General features: G+C 42.9%; 1 protein-coding gene across 1 annotated transcript; it reads right to left on the reverse strand.

Annotated features, from left to right (window-relative positions):
- Positions 1-2,621: 2,621 nt before the first annotated feature.
- mboat2b (membrane bound O-acyltransferase domain containing 2b) lies at positions 2,622-17,080 on the reverse strand (the record flags this gene model as incomplete). Its single annotated transcript, XM_079214824.1, has 13 exons — positions 2,622-2,793; positions 5,977-6,128; positions 6,317-6,449; positions 6,806-6,870; positions 6,953-7,056; positions 9,866-10,058; positions 10,379-10,562; positions 10,648-10,702; positions 10,785-10,840; positions 11,041-11,136; positions 11,497-11,574; positions 12,259-12,404; positions 16,991-17,080. The coding sequence occupies 13 exons, from the start codon at positions 17,078-17,080 to the stop codon at positions 2,622-2,624; spliced, it is 1,524 nt and encodes a 507-aa protein (XP_079070950.1).
- Positions 17,081-17,111: the final 31 nt, after the last annotated feature.

Consider the following 17,111-nt stretch of genomic DNA (forward strand, 5'->3'; position numbering starts at 1 on the left):
CTGAGCCGTTAGCTCACCGGTTCAGCTTCTGCACTGTTCCATTAGCTCACCTGTTCAGCTTCTTCACTGAGCCGTTAGCTCACCGGTTCAGCTTCTATCTACACTGAGCTGTTAGCTCACCGGTTCAGCTTCTACACTGAGCTGTTAGCTCACCAGTTCAGCTTCTACACTGAGCCGTTAGCTCACTCCAAAAACTGTTTTAGTCTCTACACTGAACTGTTTTTCAGCCCAACTGAATCATAACCTGAACCAAACAGTTGGTTTAGCTTATTAAGTGTCAGCTAATCTGGGCTACATAACCATGCTAACATGGCTAAACTGCCCATTAGCCAAAACAAGCTATTGTGGCGTGGTTGGTTTTCACTACGCGGTTAGCACAGCTAAAGCAAGCTGTTGACCCCATGGATGTAGAATAAGAACTGGATGAGAAGCCTTGCTTCTTATTTTGGCCACTCACGTTATTACAATAAAAGCTTTTTCCCTATAAAACACAATTGTAACGCCTCGAACCGCAAACAAGGTCAATTATGACTCTTTCTATGATACATTTTTGATCCATGGAGGTTTCATAGAATACATGTGAAACTTTCCTCAAGCCGAGAAAAGCGTTATAATACTGTAAAGTCTGTGAGCCAGCGGAGAAACACGACCGCACACATGAACAGGAAGTGGAAGTAAACCGGGTAGCTAGAAACTTTGTTTTGGCGTTTGTGCCAGATGGACTGAATAGGCGCCATCTTTGGGTCCAGTTGGTTCTTAGTATACATCTGATGTTCGGCCTCTGAAGTGAACCATGACCTGTTAGCTGGTCAGATGAAAACCGTTAAATCTGTTCAATTCAACAATTAACATGTGCTTCTACACAAAACGGTTAGCTAACCTGGACCAGTTTGTTGAGCATTAAACTCACTAGATGAGCCTTGTCTGAGCCTTCAGTTCACCCTAAACCAGTGTTAACAACGACACTGAGGCGACAATAAACCAGCTCAATTGAACCGTTAGCTAACCTGAACCAAAGTTAACCTGATCCAGAGCTAAGATGAACCAAAGCAAACCTGATCCAAAGCTAACCTGAACCAATGCTAACCTGGTCCAAAGCTAACTTGATCCAAAGCTAACCTGAACCAATGCTAACCTGAACCAAAGCTAATCTGATCCAAAACTAACCTAAACGAAAGCTAACCTGATTCAAAGCTAACCTGAACTAAAGCTAATCTGATCCAAAGCTAACCTAAACCCAAGCTAACCTGAACCAAAGTTAACCTGATCCAAAGCTAATCCGAACCAAAGCTAATGTGATCCAAATTTGACCTGAACCAAAGCTAACCTGATCCAAAGCTAACCTGAACCAAAGCTAATGTGATCCAAAGCTAACCTGAACCAAAGCTAATGTGATCCAAAGCTAACCTGAACTAAAGCTAACCCCTGCATCTACCCAACAGATGAAGATGTCGGGTTCACTTCCTGCTGTTATGAGAGACTTTTATTTCAGAGGAACCAAATCTGTATTTTAGCTCATCCCCTAAGAGGCATTTTCATCTTCTTCAAGCTGCATCACATCTACAAAACACAAGTCTTTGAATTACATAAATAACAACTTGACAAAACCGTGACATCTACAAATGTAAACACAACGCCCTCCTCGCCGCTCACACGTCAACAAAGAGTTAATACTTATCCTGCTAAGCAGCACTTTTCTTTTTCTTGTAAAAGACAGAACAACTAAGGCGACTGAGTGGAATAATCATTGGCACTTTCTCCAAACTATAATCCTATGAATACTGTGAAGTTGTGTTTTAATAGATCCAAACACGATGAGTCAGACGGTCTGGGAGGAATGTGGTGGAGATTCTCCGTTCATTCATTGACTTGTTTAATGCACTCGTCGCGCCATTCTCTCATTTACTGGACTTTTCTTCTCATTCACGTTCTCCTAAAATTGTCCGTTCGGCCATTTTTCTCGTCCTTTCACCTATTAGTCCTTTCATTCATTGGCAGCTTTCTGACCGGAAAACACAGAATCAGTTCAACACTGCTTCAGGACAGCTTCAGGACCTGTGTAGTTACAGTACACACATATATATATATATATATATATATATATATATATATATATATATATATATATATATATATATATATATATATATACACATACATATATATATATATATATATATATATATATATATATATATATATATATATATATATATATACACACACACACATATATATATATATATATATATATATATATATATATATATATATATATATATATATATATATACATACATATATATATATATAGCCTATCTTGTGTCGTTGCACATTAACCGGAACCTGCCACTTGGCCCAAAAAATTATCTTCTGTTTGAGTCCCGGCATTCAAACCACGTCCAGTATCCTACAACATAGACCTTCAAAAGATTCAGGGACTGTTTTCGTTGGCGTCGTCCTGTGAATCCAAATAATACCGTATTTTAACTCGGTCTCATGACCATCGGTTTCAGCACCGAGACGGGAGGAAGGTCCGTTGGATGAGGTTCACCTCCTCTTCTTTCTATACAAGTTTATGGAAATAAAATGTTGTACATGATTGTTCTTTGTCCTCTGTCTCATGTGTTTTTTTCCTTCTGGCTGCAGTTGCTGTCTGTAGCCTCCGGCTGGTGCTGCACCGGCTCCTGGAGAAGGTTCTTCTGCTGGTCTTTGAGGCGGAGATGTCTCGGTTTGACCGGCAGCGCCACGGCTAGCAGAATGCAGCCAATATGGAGGCTGAAGTACCAGGACCTGCAGGGAGGAGGGAACAAGGTCACAGCAAACAGCTGAAGGGAGCGAGGCCCAATGTTTCTACTCCCTGTAGAGTGACCCGGTGTTGAAGTGTGTTTGTGTGCTGGATTTACTGCAGATTTAAGAAACTAACATGTTATTGGGATTTTTACATTTGAATAAATTAATGTTGCATTTAAACACTTTGTATTTCTGCAGCTGTATTGTCGGGACAGTTAAACCTGACCGGCTCAAAGTTAAACCGGAGTTAAACCTGACCGGTTACATTTTAAACCCGAGTTGAACCCGACTGGCTACATGTTAAACGTAAATTAAACCTGCGTTAAACCTCACTAGGTACATGTTAAACCTGAGTTAAACCTCACTGGCTACATGTTAGACTTGAGTTAAACCTCACTGACTACATGTTAAACCTGACTGGCTACATGTTAATCCTGCATTAAACCTGACTGGCTACATGTTAAACCTGAGTTAAACCTGACTGGTACATGTTAAACCTCGCTGGTTACTTGCTAAACTTGAGTTAAACCTCACTATGTACCAGGCCCGGGGTGGGTAATCGGCAGAATCGGGAGAGTTCCCGGTGGGCCGCTTTACTTCTGGGCCGGTCAAGAATTTTATTTGTTGACATTTGTCACGTTAGTCCATCTTCTCTTAAAGTGGGCTACACACGTTCCGCATTCTGACACCGCAGCCTCTGCATGGGTTGTACCATGCGAGGAAGTTCACCCCTCCCAAATAGAGTTGGTTCGGTCCGTAGCCCATCTTTTCCAAAAAGTTTTCTCAGATAGGCTACCGATAGCAGGGCCGGACCGACCGCAACGATACGCGTCAGGGAGGATGGACGGGAGGAAGAGGGCAGGAGGGGCTGAAAAAGCCAGGTTGAAAAAAAGAAAGGCTTTGGAGGAGGATGCTGCCAAATGTGCCAAGCTTACCGATTTATTTTCAAGAGGACAAACACAAGTGGCAACTGGTAAAGAGAGACAAAGGCCGAATGATTAGCAACGTAACTATTCGGCTAACGTTGTAGCCTTGATTAATATCGTTGTAGCGTTGTCAACCTATTCCCAAGCAAAATATTAAACTGAATTAAAATATTAGCCTTTTTATATCACCCAAAATATGGCGATCCATAGACTTTGCAAATATTATGCAAATATTGATATATAATTAGGGTTGGGTACCGAGAACCGGTGCCAGTATGGCACCGGTTCCAACACGTCCGGTACCTACCGGACCGAAAAGCAACGCAGATTTCGGTGCTTCCTTCCGGTGCCTGAGCCGATTTAAATTTTTTTTTTTTTTACACTACTCTGTAAAGTTGCACGGTATATAGATACTAAAAAGGTAGCGCGGTGCCCGCACGCTAAAAACGATTATTAAAATAGCGCGGATCAGAGCGCACTCGCTGCTCTGCTCTCTGTCTGCCTGCATGCAGAGCGGGGCTCGAGGGGGCGGGGCTTCCAGCGCTCACACACACAGTGCGCGCACACAGAGATCGCTGGAGACACGAGCACGAGCTTTTGAACGCCCGTCCTCGGCTTGATGAAACAAATCTCTCCAGTTGATATTAATGATGACGTGTAGTCCAGTAAAGCAGCAGTTTTAGGATCCAACAGTGTCTGAGTTCTGTTGCACACGATCCCATCAGGCCATGATGCTTGTGTCTGTTCTTTTTTAAATATATATTGTTTATAGTTTGAAGTTAAAAGGTTTGAAGCTGTAGTTTGAAGCGTGTTTTGTATGTATTTATTTATTTATATCTATAGTATACTTTAAACAGTTAATAATATTGTTCAATTTGAAGAAAAAAAATTGCCTTGGCATTAAAAAAGTATCGGTTCAGGCATCGTTTAGGCACCGGTATCGTTTTAAAAGTATCGGTTTAGCACCGGTATCGGAAAAAACCCAAACGATACCCATCCCTATATATAATATTGATATTGAAGTATGCAGTAATATGACTCTTTTCTTTGTAGCTTCGGAGCAGCAGATAAGACAATCTCCTGCTGAAAATGATGAGCCCGACATTTGCAATGAGGAGGCCATGACTACAGGGACAGGTAGAGAGGATAACAGAGGAAACAATATGAATTAAAGTTATATATTGTAAGAAAGAGCAGTATATGACAGTACTTGATGAACCAATATGCATTGTTTGCTCAGAAGTGGGTGTCGTAAAGGAGTAAATCACCACTATATAATACTCATGCAGAAAAATGATAATGACCATGACAATGACGGCCCCCATGAGGTCTCACTCCAACAAATCTGGCCTACTGCCTAATTCATGTTAATGTGCACAGAGAAGGAAATCCTCATGTCTATAAGCAACGACACAGTTATAGATCCAGTGGCTGAAACCAGTGCACTGCTTAGGCGGTTACGATGGTGTAGATGCTGTTGGTGCTATTCACAATGTAAGTGTATACTGTACTGTGAGTTGAACTGTAAACATTAGTTCAATATGCCTCTTTGTTGAAGAGTGGGATACGTTTCAAATGTTTTATTTATTTATTTCTGCTTTTGTTAATTTATCAAGCTATCCTTGTGGAATAGTGGAATATTTTTTGTTAACTTCTCATCTTAAGTGGATTATTATTGTTGTATTTAACCTTTACATTATTTGTTGGACCATGGTATTAATACAAAAGAGCTGAACTGTTGCTTCATTTATCCAATTTCCACTACCATGGAAAAAGTGGGCCGGTCTTGAGCCTGAAATTCCCGGGCTGAAAAGTGGCCCCACCTCGGCCCTGCTGGGTACATGTTAAACCTGAGTTAAACCTCGCTGGCTACATGTTAAACCTGAGTTAAACCTGACTGTCTACATGTTGAACCTGAATTAAATCTCTCTAGATACATGTTAAACCTGAGTTAAACCTCACTGGTTACATGTTAAACCTGAGTTAAACCTCACTGGGTACATGTTAAACCTGTGTCAAACCTGATTGGCTACATGTTAAACCTGAGTTAAACCTCACTGGCTACATGTTAAACCTGAGTTAAACCTGACTGTCTACATGTTGAACCTGAATTAAATCTCTCTAGATACATGTTAAACCTGAGTTAAACCTCACTGGTTACATGTTAAACCTGAGTTAAACCTCACTGGGTACATGTTAAACCTGTGTCAAACCTGATTGGCTACATGTTAAACCTGAGTTAAACTGGCTGACTGACCTGTAGAACTTGATGGAGGGACCGACGGACAGAAGGACAAAAGGCACCACTGTGTAGCAGATGGCGATCTGAGTGGCTGCCCACGTAATGACATCATAGACCAGTTTGTGGGTGGGTGACTGCAGGAAGTGTGGCCGAACGTTGTGTCGGACCTGAGAGAATAAAACGTTACAGTTAGTGGGCTCATCATCAGCTAACAGTCAGATAGCAGGATTACAAGCTAACACCTAGTTAGCAAGATTACAAACCAACAGCTAAAAGCTAGTTAGCAGGATTACAAGATAACAGCTAGTTAGTAGGATTACATGCTAAAAGCTAACAGTTAGCAGGGTCAGCTCACCGCTCTAGCAGCCAGCGTGATGACGATGCCGGTGAGGAAGGTGAGGTAGTAGCCCGGATAAGCTCCGTGCCACATGGCTGACAGGATGAAGGTGGCCGCCGTCGGGTGGTAGGGGCATCGCTCGTAGCACACCCTGTCAACCAGAAGCAGTAGATGTTAAAGATACACCAGCAGGTGGCAGCACAGGTTTATTTTGGAGATTTATGTGACTGAGTGATAAAACTGGTTCTTCATTCTTTATATAAAAACTCTTCTGATACAGTTTGTTCCTTGTGCGCTTTTTCCTCAGGCATTAAAGGGAAGCTCGCTGCCTCTTATAGTTCGAGATTACACTCTATTGACTCTCAACAAACTCAAACTGATCAAACCATCGGTTCGTTATTTCAAATTCTAGCGGAGATCTGAAACGCTCCAAAGATCCCCCAGAAAAAGGGAAGTTCACACTGTGGTTCTACTAAAGATGAATAACAGGAGGAACACAGAAAGAACCTTTTGAGCCAGTGAGCTGTCTGAATGTTCCAGTTGTCGAGGAAAACTTTGAAGCTGGTCGCTAACTGAAAAAAAACAGAGAAGAATCCAGAGTTTAACAGAAGAAGACCCAGAAGAGCAACTTCAGCGGACGCAGCGGGTCCAGACCTCGATGTTCAGGATCCTCAGGTTGGAGATGAGGTCCCAGCGGGGAGAGCCGTCGCTGTCATAGCCGTTGAAGCCGAAGCCGGCAGCGTTGTTGATGGCGTCAGCTGAGGTTAAAGAGAGATTAGAAGAAGAAGACAGGTGGGACAGGTGACAGTCTGTCTGAAGGACATTCCTTCAGTCAGGCTGTTCAGATAGGGTGACCAGACGTCCTCTTTTTCCCGGGCATGTCCTCTTTTCGAGACCTAAAAAATGCGTCCGGCAGGGATTCCAAAAACGTCCAGGATTTTGCCCCGTTGGATATTTGTGTTTCTTTGGGTCTTTCACAAACTAGTTATTACGCCCTTACAAGTTTTGGAAATGGTATCTCCCTTACGTTCCACCTTCTTGCGCGAGCTCTGACTGTAGAAAAAAAAATAAAGCTGGGAAATGACTAATTATGTGAAACTAAAAACTAAATAGGAGCTATTAATGGCATTGGTCGACCGATCTCAGTGTTGCCAGATGCACGATAATTATCCTCCAAATACGACCATTTTGAGCCGTAGGTACAATACTTCGCCATTTCCAATCTGGCAACACTGATCACCTTGCCACCTCCACTAGTTGCATTGTTTACAACAGCACATGACATCTGCAGCCATGCCGAAACGTAAATGTAAGTTCACGGACAAACAAAAAAAAAATACCCATGTTTTCAAGTAAATTAATTGAAATTAAAAGCACCCCAAATGAATCAGCTGACACTATTACAGAATACATCAGAGAAACACTGGAAAAGAAAGGGATATTTTCGAAATGTATTGCATTTACAGGTGACAACTGCAATACAAACTTAGGGGGAATCTGGCGTCCTGAGGAAGGGAGGAATGTTTTTGCAAACTTTAAAAAGTCCTTGCAGAACAAGTCTCTAATTGGCGTGGGCTGTCCAGCACACATACTGAACAATTGTGTTCACCATGGAGCAGACACACTGGATGTTGACATTGAGAACATCATCTTTAAAATGTATCAACACTTCCACATCTACACTGTGCACACAGAGAGTCTGAAGGAGTACTGTGAGTTTGCTGATGTTGAGTACAGAACTCTCCTCTCTCACAGCAAGACTTGATGGCTTTCATTATTCCCAGGAATCGAGAGATTGCTACAGATGCATCCAGCTTTGAAAGCTTTCTTTTTGTCTCAGGAAAAACCACCCATGCTGCTCAAGAGGTTTTTTTAAGATGAGTTCAGTGAGATTTACCTCTGGCAAATGCATTCACTCATGTGTATATTTCAGACGCACATTCAGGAGATGGAGAGGGAGAACAATTCAGTTGGAAGTCAAGAAAATTCTAGACAAGGTCCACACAATGCTTCAGGAACGCAAGACAAATAACTTCATGCCTCTTAAAGTCAAGGGTATGCTGGCACAAAAGCAAAAGGATGGATTTGGTCAAAGGTGTGACCATTTCAGTGCTGAAGTACAGGGCCTGTACAGTGCGTGTCTTGGTTATTTGGAGAGATGGATGGCGCCCGGATCTGAGTGAGATACCTGACTGGAATGATGTTGAGGGCTGTACCAGGCACCTAGCTGAAAAAGGGGTGGAAATTGATGATGCAAAGTGCTTTGATCAGGTCACCAATCTTAAGAAATTCATTGAGAGGAGTAACAGTGATGAAGATTTCAGTGATCTACAAGCACACCAGAGGTGGACCAAATTCTTGGAAAAATCCAAAAGTGTAGACTTTCATTCAGAGCTGCTTAAGATTGCACAGTTTTTTTTTTGCAATACCTGCTCACAATGCAAATGTCGAGCACATTTTTTCACTGATGCAAGCCCAATTGACCAAGGAGAGGAATCGCTTGTCTGTTGAATTACGGAAGGGGATTCTGTGCACCCAGTACAATTTCAAGCACATGACCTGCAAGGACTTTCATACCTATTTGATAGGTAATCGCCGACTCTTCGGAAAGATTCAGTCTTCAGAGAAATATGCCCAACCACATGAGGAGGACTGAAAAGTGTCTTAATTTTCTTATTTTAATATGTGGCCAAATTAAGAATTTATTATTGAGCATATTGTATTTGTTATCATTATTGCTTTAACATATGAGGAGGACTGAAAAGTGTCTTCATTTTCTTATTTTAATATGTGGCTATATAAAGTATTTATTATTTAGAATTTTGTATTTGTTATCATTATTGCTTCAATATATGGACAAGACACATTAAAGAAGCAGAAGAAGAAGAAGAAGAAGAAGAAGAAGAAGAAGAAGAAGAAGAAGAAGAAGAAGAAGAAGAAGAAGAAGAAGAAGAAGAAGAAGAAGAAGACGGAGGTGTAAAGACAGAAGAAGAATAAAGCAGGGCTCTCAAGTGTCACGCATTGAGCGTGACTGTCACTCATTTCGGTCTTAAGTCACGCCCTCCCGCCACAGATCGTATTTCTCACGTTGAAAAAAACCTCTAGGCTATTTAATGTGCCGCAGCGCGCAAACATGACCTGGTCGCGCTGCCCTCACCATGGAAGAATCAAGCACGTCTCCCCCGAATCTCCTGGAGTTCTGCCGTGAGGTGCCACTCATCAGCCAATCAAAAAAAAGAAATGGGCTACACGAATAGCCAATCAGAAAAACGTATCTGTTGTATCTGGGTAAAATGTAATCCAGCAACCAATGAAAATAAAGCTAATAATAATATGGGGGATGGGGGCTGGTCTGTGGGCATACGGCAGGGGCGGGGGCGCGGCCGGGGAGAGGGGTTATGTCACTCTTACCTGTCTTAAAACTTGAGAGCCCTGATAAAGTGTAAATACAGAAGAAGAAGGTGTAAAGACAGAAGAATAAGAAAGTGTAAAGACAGAAGAAGAAGAAAGTGTAAAGATAGAGAAGAAAAAAGTGTAAAGACAGAAGAAGAAAGTGTCAAACCCCACCGAGCGTCCAGACGAAGTAGTACTTGGGTCTGGTGGTCAGCATGGACAGGTACAGGTAGACCACCTGAGCGTAGAACGGCGTGTTGGCGATGAAGTCGTCGTCGATGTTTCGCTCCACAGGGAAAACTTTACACACCGACAGAAAGACCAGGAGGCAGAAGAAGGAGGTGGCCACTTTACGGATGACCTCCGTCTGAGGAGACACACATTGGTTCTGCTTTTAGTCTCTGAAAGCATGTTTCTGCTGCTGAGAGCACCTTAGGTAGTCAGCTCTGAACAATGAGAGAGGTGGTCGCCTGGTCATGTGGTCGTGTGGTGGTGTGATCATATGGTCGTGTTGTCATGTGGTCATCTGGTCGTGTGATCGTGTGGTTGTCTGGTCGTGTGATCGTGTGGTTGCCTGGTCGTGTGATCATATGGTCGTGTGATTGTGTGATCATATGGTCGTGTGATCGTGTGATCATATGGTCGTCTGGTCGTGTGGTCGTGTGATCGTGTGGTCTTGTGGCGTACGTTTGGCGAGGGCTCGCTCTGCCTCAGCTTGCCGTTGGACTTCCTGTCCGCCTCTTGCTCTCGGTGGCGACAGGGACGCCCCTCGATGAAGCCGATGTAGTCGTTGTAAGAGCAGGTGGGTCCAGCCAGGATCCCCATGAAGTTACAGTTGTAGCTGAAGTACTCCAGCAGACTCGGCATCCTCCTGTGGACACACACAGACCAGTAAGGCGCTGGGTTTCTACACCGGGAGCTGAAAGTATCCTTGTAGCTAGAAATCACAAACAAACTTTATCGCCAAGATCTTCTGTCCCGGAGTCAGATGTTCCTCTTTACGCGCCATCCCTGCGTGAGGAAAACACAAAGATAGATGAACACAAGCGGCGGATAGCAACCTTCCAACGACCCATGAGCCTCAGCGCCTCACCGTCATGGATCTCAAAGGCCAGGCTGGTGATCTTCTGCGTGATCACCATCATGGGGCTGCAGAGAGAGCACAGATGATGGTGAGGCAGAGTGGATGAGGAAACGAAGACACAAGGAGGACACAAGGACACAATGACACAAGGACACAAAAGCACAAGGACACAAGGACACGAAGACACAAGGACACGAAGAAACGAGGACACGAGGACACAAAGACACAAAGACACAAGGACAGGAGGAGGTGTCAATGTTCTCACCCTGTGAAGTCTGCTGAGTACATGCCGTAGTCGAAGACGTACACTCGAGTGATCTGACACAGACTCAGGTAGCTGAGCGCCACCAGGAGGCAGTACCTGAAAACACACAGAGACCCCATCAACCCTCATCCTGTCCAGACGGGGTCTTAGCAAGACCCTGGACTTGCAGCTGCTCCTGGTCATGGACCAGGAATCAGATGAGGACCAGGGTCAAAGGTCATGGACCAGGACTCAGTGGAGGATCAGGGTCAAAGGTCACGGACCAGGTCTCAGTGGAGGACCAGGGTCAAAGGTCACGGACCATGACTCAGAAGAGCATCTTTGAACAGAGACCGTCTCCGTTCCATTTCACTCCATAATAACCCATCTTCATGATAACTGGGCAGCACTGAACCTGATCCTCCAAACACTGGGTTCCTGGTGGACCTCCAGCGCACATGAGACCCCCTAGCTCACTTGTGCATGTGCTCCACTCCGGTGAGGATCATGATGCCGTAGGTGAGTCCGCTCTGGAGCAGGAAGTGAAGCGCGTACCTGAACACAGGAAGTCAGACATCAGGCACTCAAACTGACATCTACTAGTATTTCAAATGTAAATCCAAAAAGTACTCCCATCTTTTACTGCAGTATCAGTAGAAATACCACAGTGTACAAATACATTATTTAAGTAAAGGTTCTCATTCGCAATGTAAAAGTAAAAAAGTATCAGCATCAAAATACACTTAAATTACCAAAGTAAGCAGAATAATACATATATATATATTTATATAAATATATTTATATATATATATATTAATATATATACAGTATATGTATATATATATGTATATATATATATGTATATATATATATATATATATATATATATATATATATATATATTACTGATGCATTCATTATAATTATAATGTAATGGTGCAGCTCCTTTTAATGACTGTATAATTCGCTGTTTGACCTGCAATAATAATAATAATAATAATTAGTAGTAGTAGTTACCTATTACTACATTTTCCTGATATACTTTTATTTAAAGCGACATTTTCAAAGCAGTTCTTTTCACTGAAGTACAGAGTATTTTGTACAGGGTGGCAGTGGTACTATTCCTGAAGTACAGGATCAGAATACTTCCTGCGCCCTGTATTCGTGTACCTCACCACATAATACCTCTAAAACGGTTCATGACAGTGTGAGTGTTCGCGACTCATCATTGTGTCTCACCAGCCAAAGCAGAAGAGAGCGAAGTAGAGTCCCAGTAGGGTGGCCACCACGTGTCTGATGAAGGGACTGGTTTTACTGGGATGGAGGAAGAGACGGAACCAGAAGGCCGACAGCAGAGCACAGAGCTGACACACTACGAAGTTCACCTGTCAGACACAGAGGGGGGGGGGCAGTAAAATGCTCAGGGAGTGGTACTTATAGTAGTATTTATATTAGTAGTGGTACATACAGTAATATTTGTATTTATGTTGCTAGTGGTACATATAGTGGTATTAGTATGTATGTTACTTGCTACTTTCCACATCACTCTGTTCATGGATTCTGGACTTTCTATCAAACAGACCACAGAATGTGAGAATGTCTGAACACTGGTGCACCGCAGGGCTGTGTGCTCAGCCCGGCCCTCTTCACCCTCTTCACCCAGGACTGCTCGCCCATCTATTCCTCCAACACAATTGTAAAGTTCGCCGACGACACCACTGTGGTGGGACTCATCTTAAACAACGACGAGACTCACTATAGACAGGAGGTACAACATCTGGCTGAGTGGTGCTCGGACAACAACCTGGTCCTGAGCACCACCAAGACCAAGGAAGTAATCGTGGACTTCAGGAGATCCAAGAGGACCACACCCTCTCCACTCTACATAAGTGGGGAGGAGGTGGAGAGGGTGGACAGCATCAAATTCCTGGGACTCCACATTACCAAAGATCTCACTTGGTCCCTGAACACTTCACACCTGGTGAAGAAAGCCCAGCAGAGGCTCTTCTTTCTGAGGAAGCTAAAGCAAGCTGGCCTGCCCGCTGAGCTCCTGGTTAACTTCTACAGAAGTGTGATAGAGAGCATCCTCTGCCAGTGCTCTACTGTGTGGTACTCCAGCTGCACAGCAGAGAATAGGAGGGACCAGGTCCGCGTGGTTAGAACAGCACAGAGGATTGTGGGAGTTTCCCTCCCTGACCTAGACACTGTATATGCTGACCGCCTCCAGAAGAAAGCCAGCAACATATACAAGGACATCACACACCCGTGTCACTCTCTGTTTGTTCCACTGCCATCAGGGAGAAGATTCAGGACTATTAAAAAGGAACAGCTTTTTCCCCAGAGCGGTTTCCTCCATCACCCCCACACCCACCACCCCACCCAGCTCACACCGGACAGTGCTGTGGGGGGACACAAATAGACAATAACACAACCCTTTTAAGCCATTGATGCCTATGTTTTATGTTTTGTTTATTTTGAAATGTCTTGTTTTAAATTAGAATGTCCTGTCTAGATGTTTTTATACATGTTTTTACCTGGTACTGCTGTACTGACTGATGAGTCACCAACTTAATTTCGTTGTGTTTTACAATGACAATAAACTCCCTTACCTTACCTTACCTACTAGTGGTACTTATAGTAGTATTAGTATTTTTGTTACTATTGGTACATATAGTAGTATTAGTATTTATGTTACTAGTGGTTCATATAGTAGTAGTAGTATTTATGTTACTAGTGGTACATATAGTAGTATTAGTATTTATGTTACTAGTGGTTCATATAGTAGTAGTAGTATTTATGTTACTAGTGGTACATATAGTAGTATTAGTATTTATGTTACTAGTGGTACATATAGTAGTATTATTTATGTTACTAGTGATACATATAGTAGTAGTATTTATGTTACTAGTACGTACATATAGTAGTATTATTTATGTTACTAGTGGTACATATAGTAGTATTAGTATGTATGTTAATAGTGGTACATATAGTGGTATTAGTATTTCTGTTACTAGTGGTACATATAGTGGTATTAGTATTTATGTTGCTAGTGGTACATATAGTGGTATTAGTATGAGTATTTATGTTATTATTTTATTCACCATGAGAATCATGCGATCGCTCATGTCCGTGAGTGAGTGTGCACCTCTATCCATTAGTGTCTCACTCTGCCTCATCTGTCTGTCCACTAGTGTCTCACTCTACTTCCTCTGCGTATGTCCACTAGTGTCTCACTCTACTTCCTCTGCGTATGTCCACTAGTGTCTCACTCTACTTCCTCTGCGTATGTCCACTAGTGTCTCACTCTACTTCCTCTGCGTATGTCCACTAGTGTCTCACTCTACTTCCTCTGTGTCTCTCCACTAGTGTCTCACTCTACTTTATCTGTGTCTCTCCACTAGAAACTGCTCTTGTTAAGGTTTTCAACGACATCCACTTAAACACAGACAGTGGCAGAATCTCAGTCTTAGTATTACTGGATCTCAGTGCTGCATTCGACACGGTTGATCATGACATACTACTAGACAGACTGAAAGTCTGGGTAGGACTCTCTGGCGCAGCACTTAACTGGTTTGAATCCTACTTGAAGGACCGACAATACTTTGTGTCGCTAGCTAATTACACATCAGAGCTGACTAGGATGACATGTGGTGTTCCCCAAGGTTCAATACTGGGGCCTCTTCTGTTCAACATCTACATGCTTCCACTGGCTCAGATTATGAAAAACAACAAAGTGTGTTATCATAATTATGCAGACGACACACAACTCTACATAACTATATCACCAGGGGACTATAGGCCCATACAAGGGCTGGCTAAATGCATTGAAGAAATCAATAACTGGATGTGCCAGAATTTTCTTCAATTAAATCAAGATAAAACAGAAGTAATTGTTTTTGGTCCCAAGGACGAACGATTGAAAGTCAGCGCTCAGCTTCAATCACTAATGTTAAAAACCTCAAACCAAGCCAGAAATCTAGGTGTAGTTATGGATTCAGACCTCAACCTGAACAGCCATATCAAGACAATTACAAAATCAGCCTACTATCACCTGAAGAATATATCAAGGGTTAGAGGACTTATGTCTCAACAGGATCTGGAGAAACTTGTCCATGCATTTATCTTCAGTAGACTTGACTACTGTAACGGTGTGTTCACAGGCCTCTGTAAAAAGTCAATCAGGAAGCTGCAGCTGATTCAGAACGCTGCAGCTTGAGTCCTCACTAAGACCAGGAAAGTGGATCACATCACTCCAGTTCTGAGGTCTTTGCACTGGCTCCCTGTCAAACAAAGAATTGACTTTAAAATCCTGCTGCTGGTTTATAAAGCACTGAATGGTTTTGGGCCTAAGTATGTTTGTGATCTGCTGCTACCTTATGAACCATCCCGGCCACTCGGGTCGTCTGGGACGGGTCTACTTTCTGTTCTAAGAGTCAGAACTAAACATGGAGAAGCAGCGTTCAGCTTTTCTGCTCCACATATCTGGAACAAGGTCCCTGAAAGCTGCAGGTCTGCTGAGACCCTCAGCTCCTTTAAGTCCACATTGAAGACTTTTCTGTTTGCTGCTGCCTTTAACTGAACCAGATTCAATTACTGCATCTCACTACTGCATTTTATTTCTTAAACTTCACTGCAACTTTTATTCAACTTTTATTTTTTAAGTTGCTTTTTCTACTTTTATTTTGTTTTTTGACTGTTTTAATGTTTTCTTAACTGTTTTTAAATCTGCATTATGTTTTGATGCTTTTAATGGTTTTATGTGAAGCACTTTGAATCGCCTTGTTGTTGAAATGTGCTATACAAATAAACTTGCCTTGCCTTGCCTTGCCTAGTGTCTCACTCTACTTCCTCTGTGTCTCTCCACTAGTGTCTCACTCTACTTCCTCTGCGTATGTCCACTGGTGTCTCACTCTGCTTCCTCTGTGTCTGTCCACTAGTGTCTGGACCACCAGGGTCTGGACCATCAGAGTCTGGACCACCAGGGTCCGGCTCTCAGCCAATCAGAGCTTTGCTGATGTGTGACGTTTTATCAGAAGTTCTGATCCTTTATGAAGCAAATGTTATGAATTCATAATGCAACTAATTCTCAGATATTATTAATATTAATGTACACCAATACTGAACTGCATATTTATACTATACATAAACACCTGCTTTATATTTACAGTGTGAAGAAGTATTCAGATACTTTCATGTAAAAGTACTCCATTAATTAAGAGTAAATCTGGTCCCAACCTGAGGCGCCGGCCCTCCAGAGGGTCGCCAGATAAATCTGAGGGGTCGTCACTGATTCTATGTCATAAGAATCTTTAATTATGCACTTTAAAGTAAATGTATAATAAATTAATAAAGTTAATGTATCAAGTCCCTAAAAATAGTCAAATATTTGATAAATGTAATCTTCCTCTCTCATATATATATATATGGTTTGCTGGTTTGTATCACTGAGATTCTAATAACTAATAGTATTATTATTATTATTATTATTGTTATTATTGGGGCCTGATCACAAACATCATGACCTCAGAGTCAACCAGCTGATCCCTGATTTATCCTGCTGCTCATCAGCAGCAGCAGCATCATCATCAACAGACACACCACCTCCCAGCTGCCATGTCGTCTCATCGACGACACAATTTTTAAGGTTCATAATGTCTCTCTCTCTCTCTCTCTCTCTCTCTCTCTCTCTCTCTCTCTCTCTCTCTCTCTCTCTCTCTCTCTCTCTCTCTCTCTCTCTCTCTCTCTGTTCGAGGCCTCCATCCATTTTAAACCCGTCGTCGCTCCGTCAGTCTGCTCCGCTCGGTTTCCCTCTCAGACTCGTTTCTGTGGCCGTGAACGTCGCTTTTATCTCGGTGTGTCAGAGACCCAGAGGCCGGTCGGTGTCCGCCCCGCAGCCCCGGAGCACCGCAGCTCCGGTGCTCCGGGGCTGCGGTGCATGCTCGGCTGATGTGGAGAGACCGGAGCAGCCTACCTGGTCCAGCGGCAGGTTGGTGATCTCGCTGACCGGCTGCAGGAGGCTAGAGCCGGTGCAAGCCGTGAATCGGCTGTCCTCAGCGGCCATGGCTCTCCGGGTCTGCGGCCGCTCCGCTGCT

The sequence above is a fragment of the Taurulus bubalis genome (assembly GCF_910589615.1).
Source record: "Taurulus bubalis genome assembly, chromosome: 3".
Taxonomy (NCBI): Eukaryota; Metazoa; Chordata; class Actinopteri; order Perciformes; family Cottidae; genus Taurulus; species Taurulus bubalis.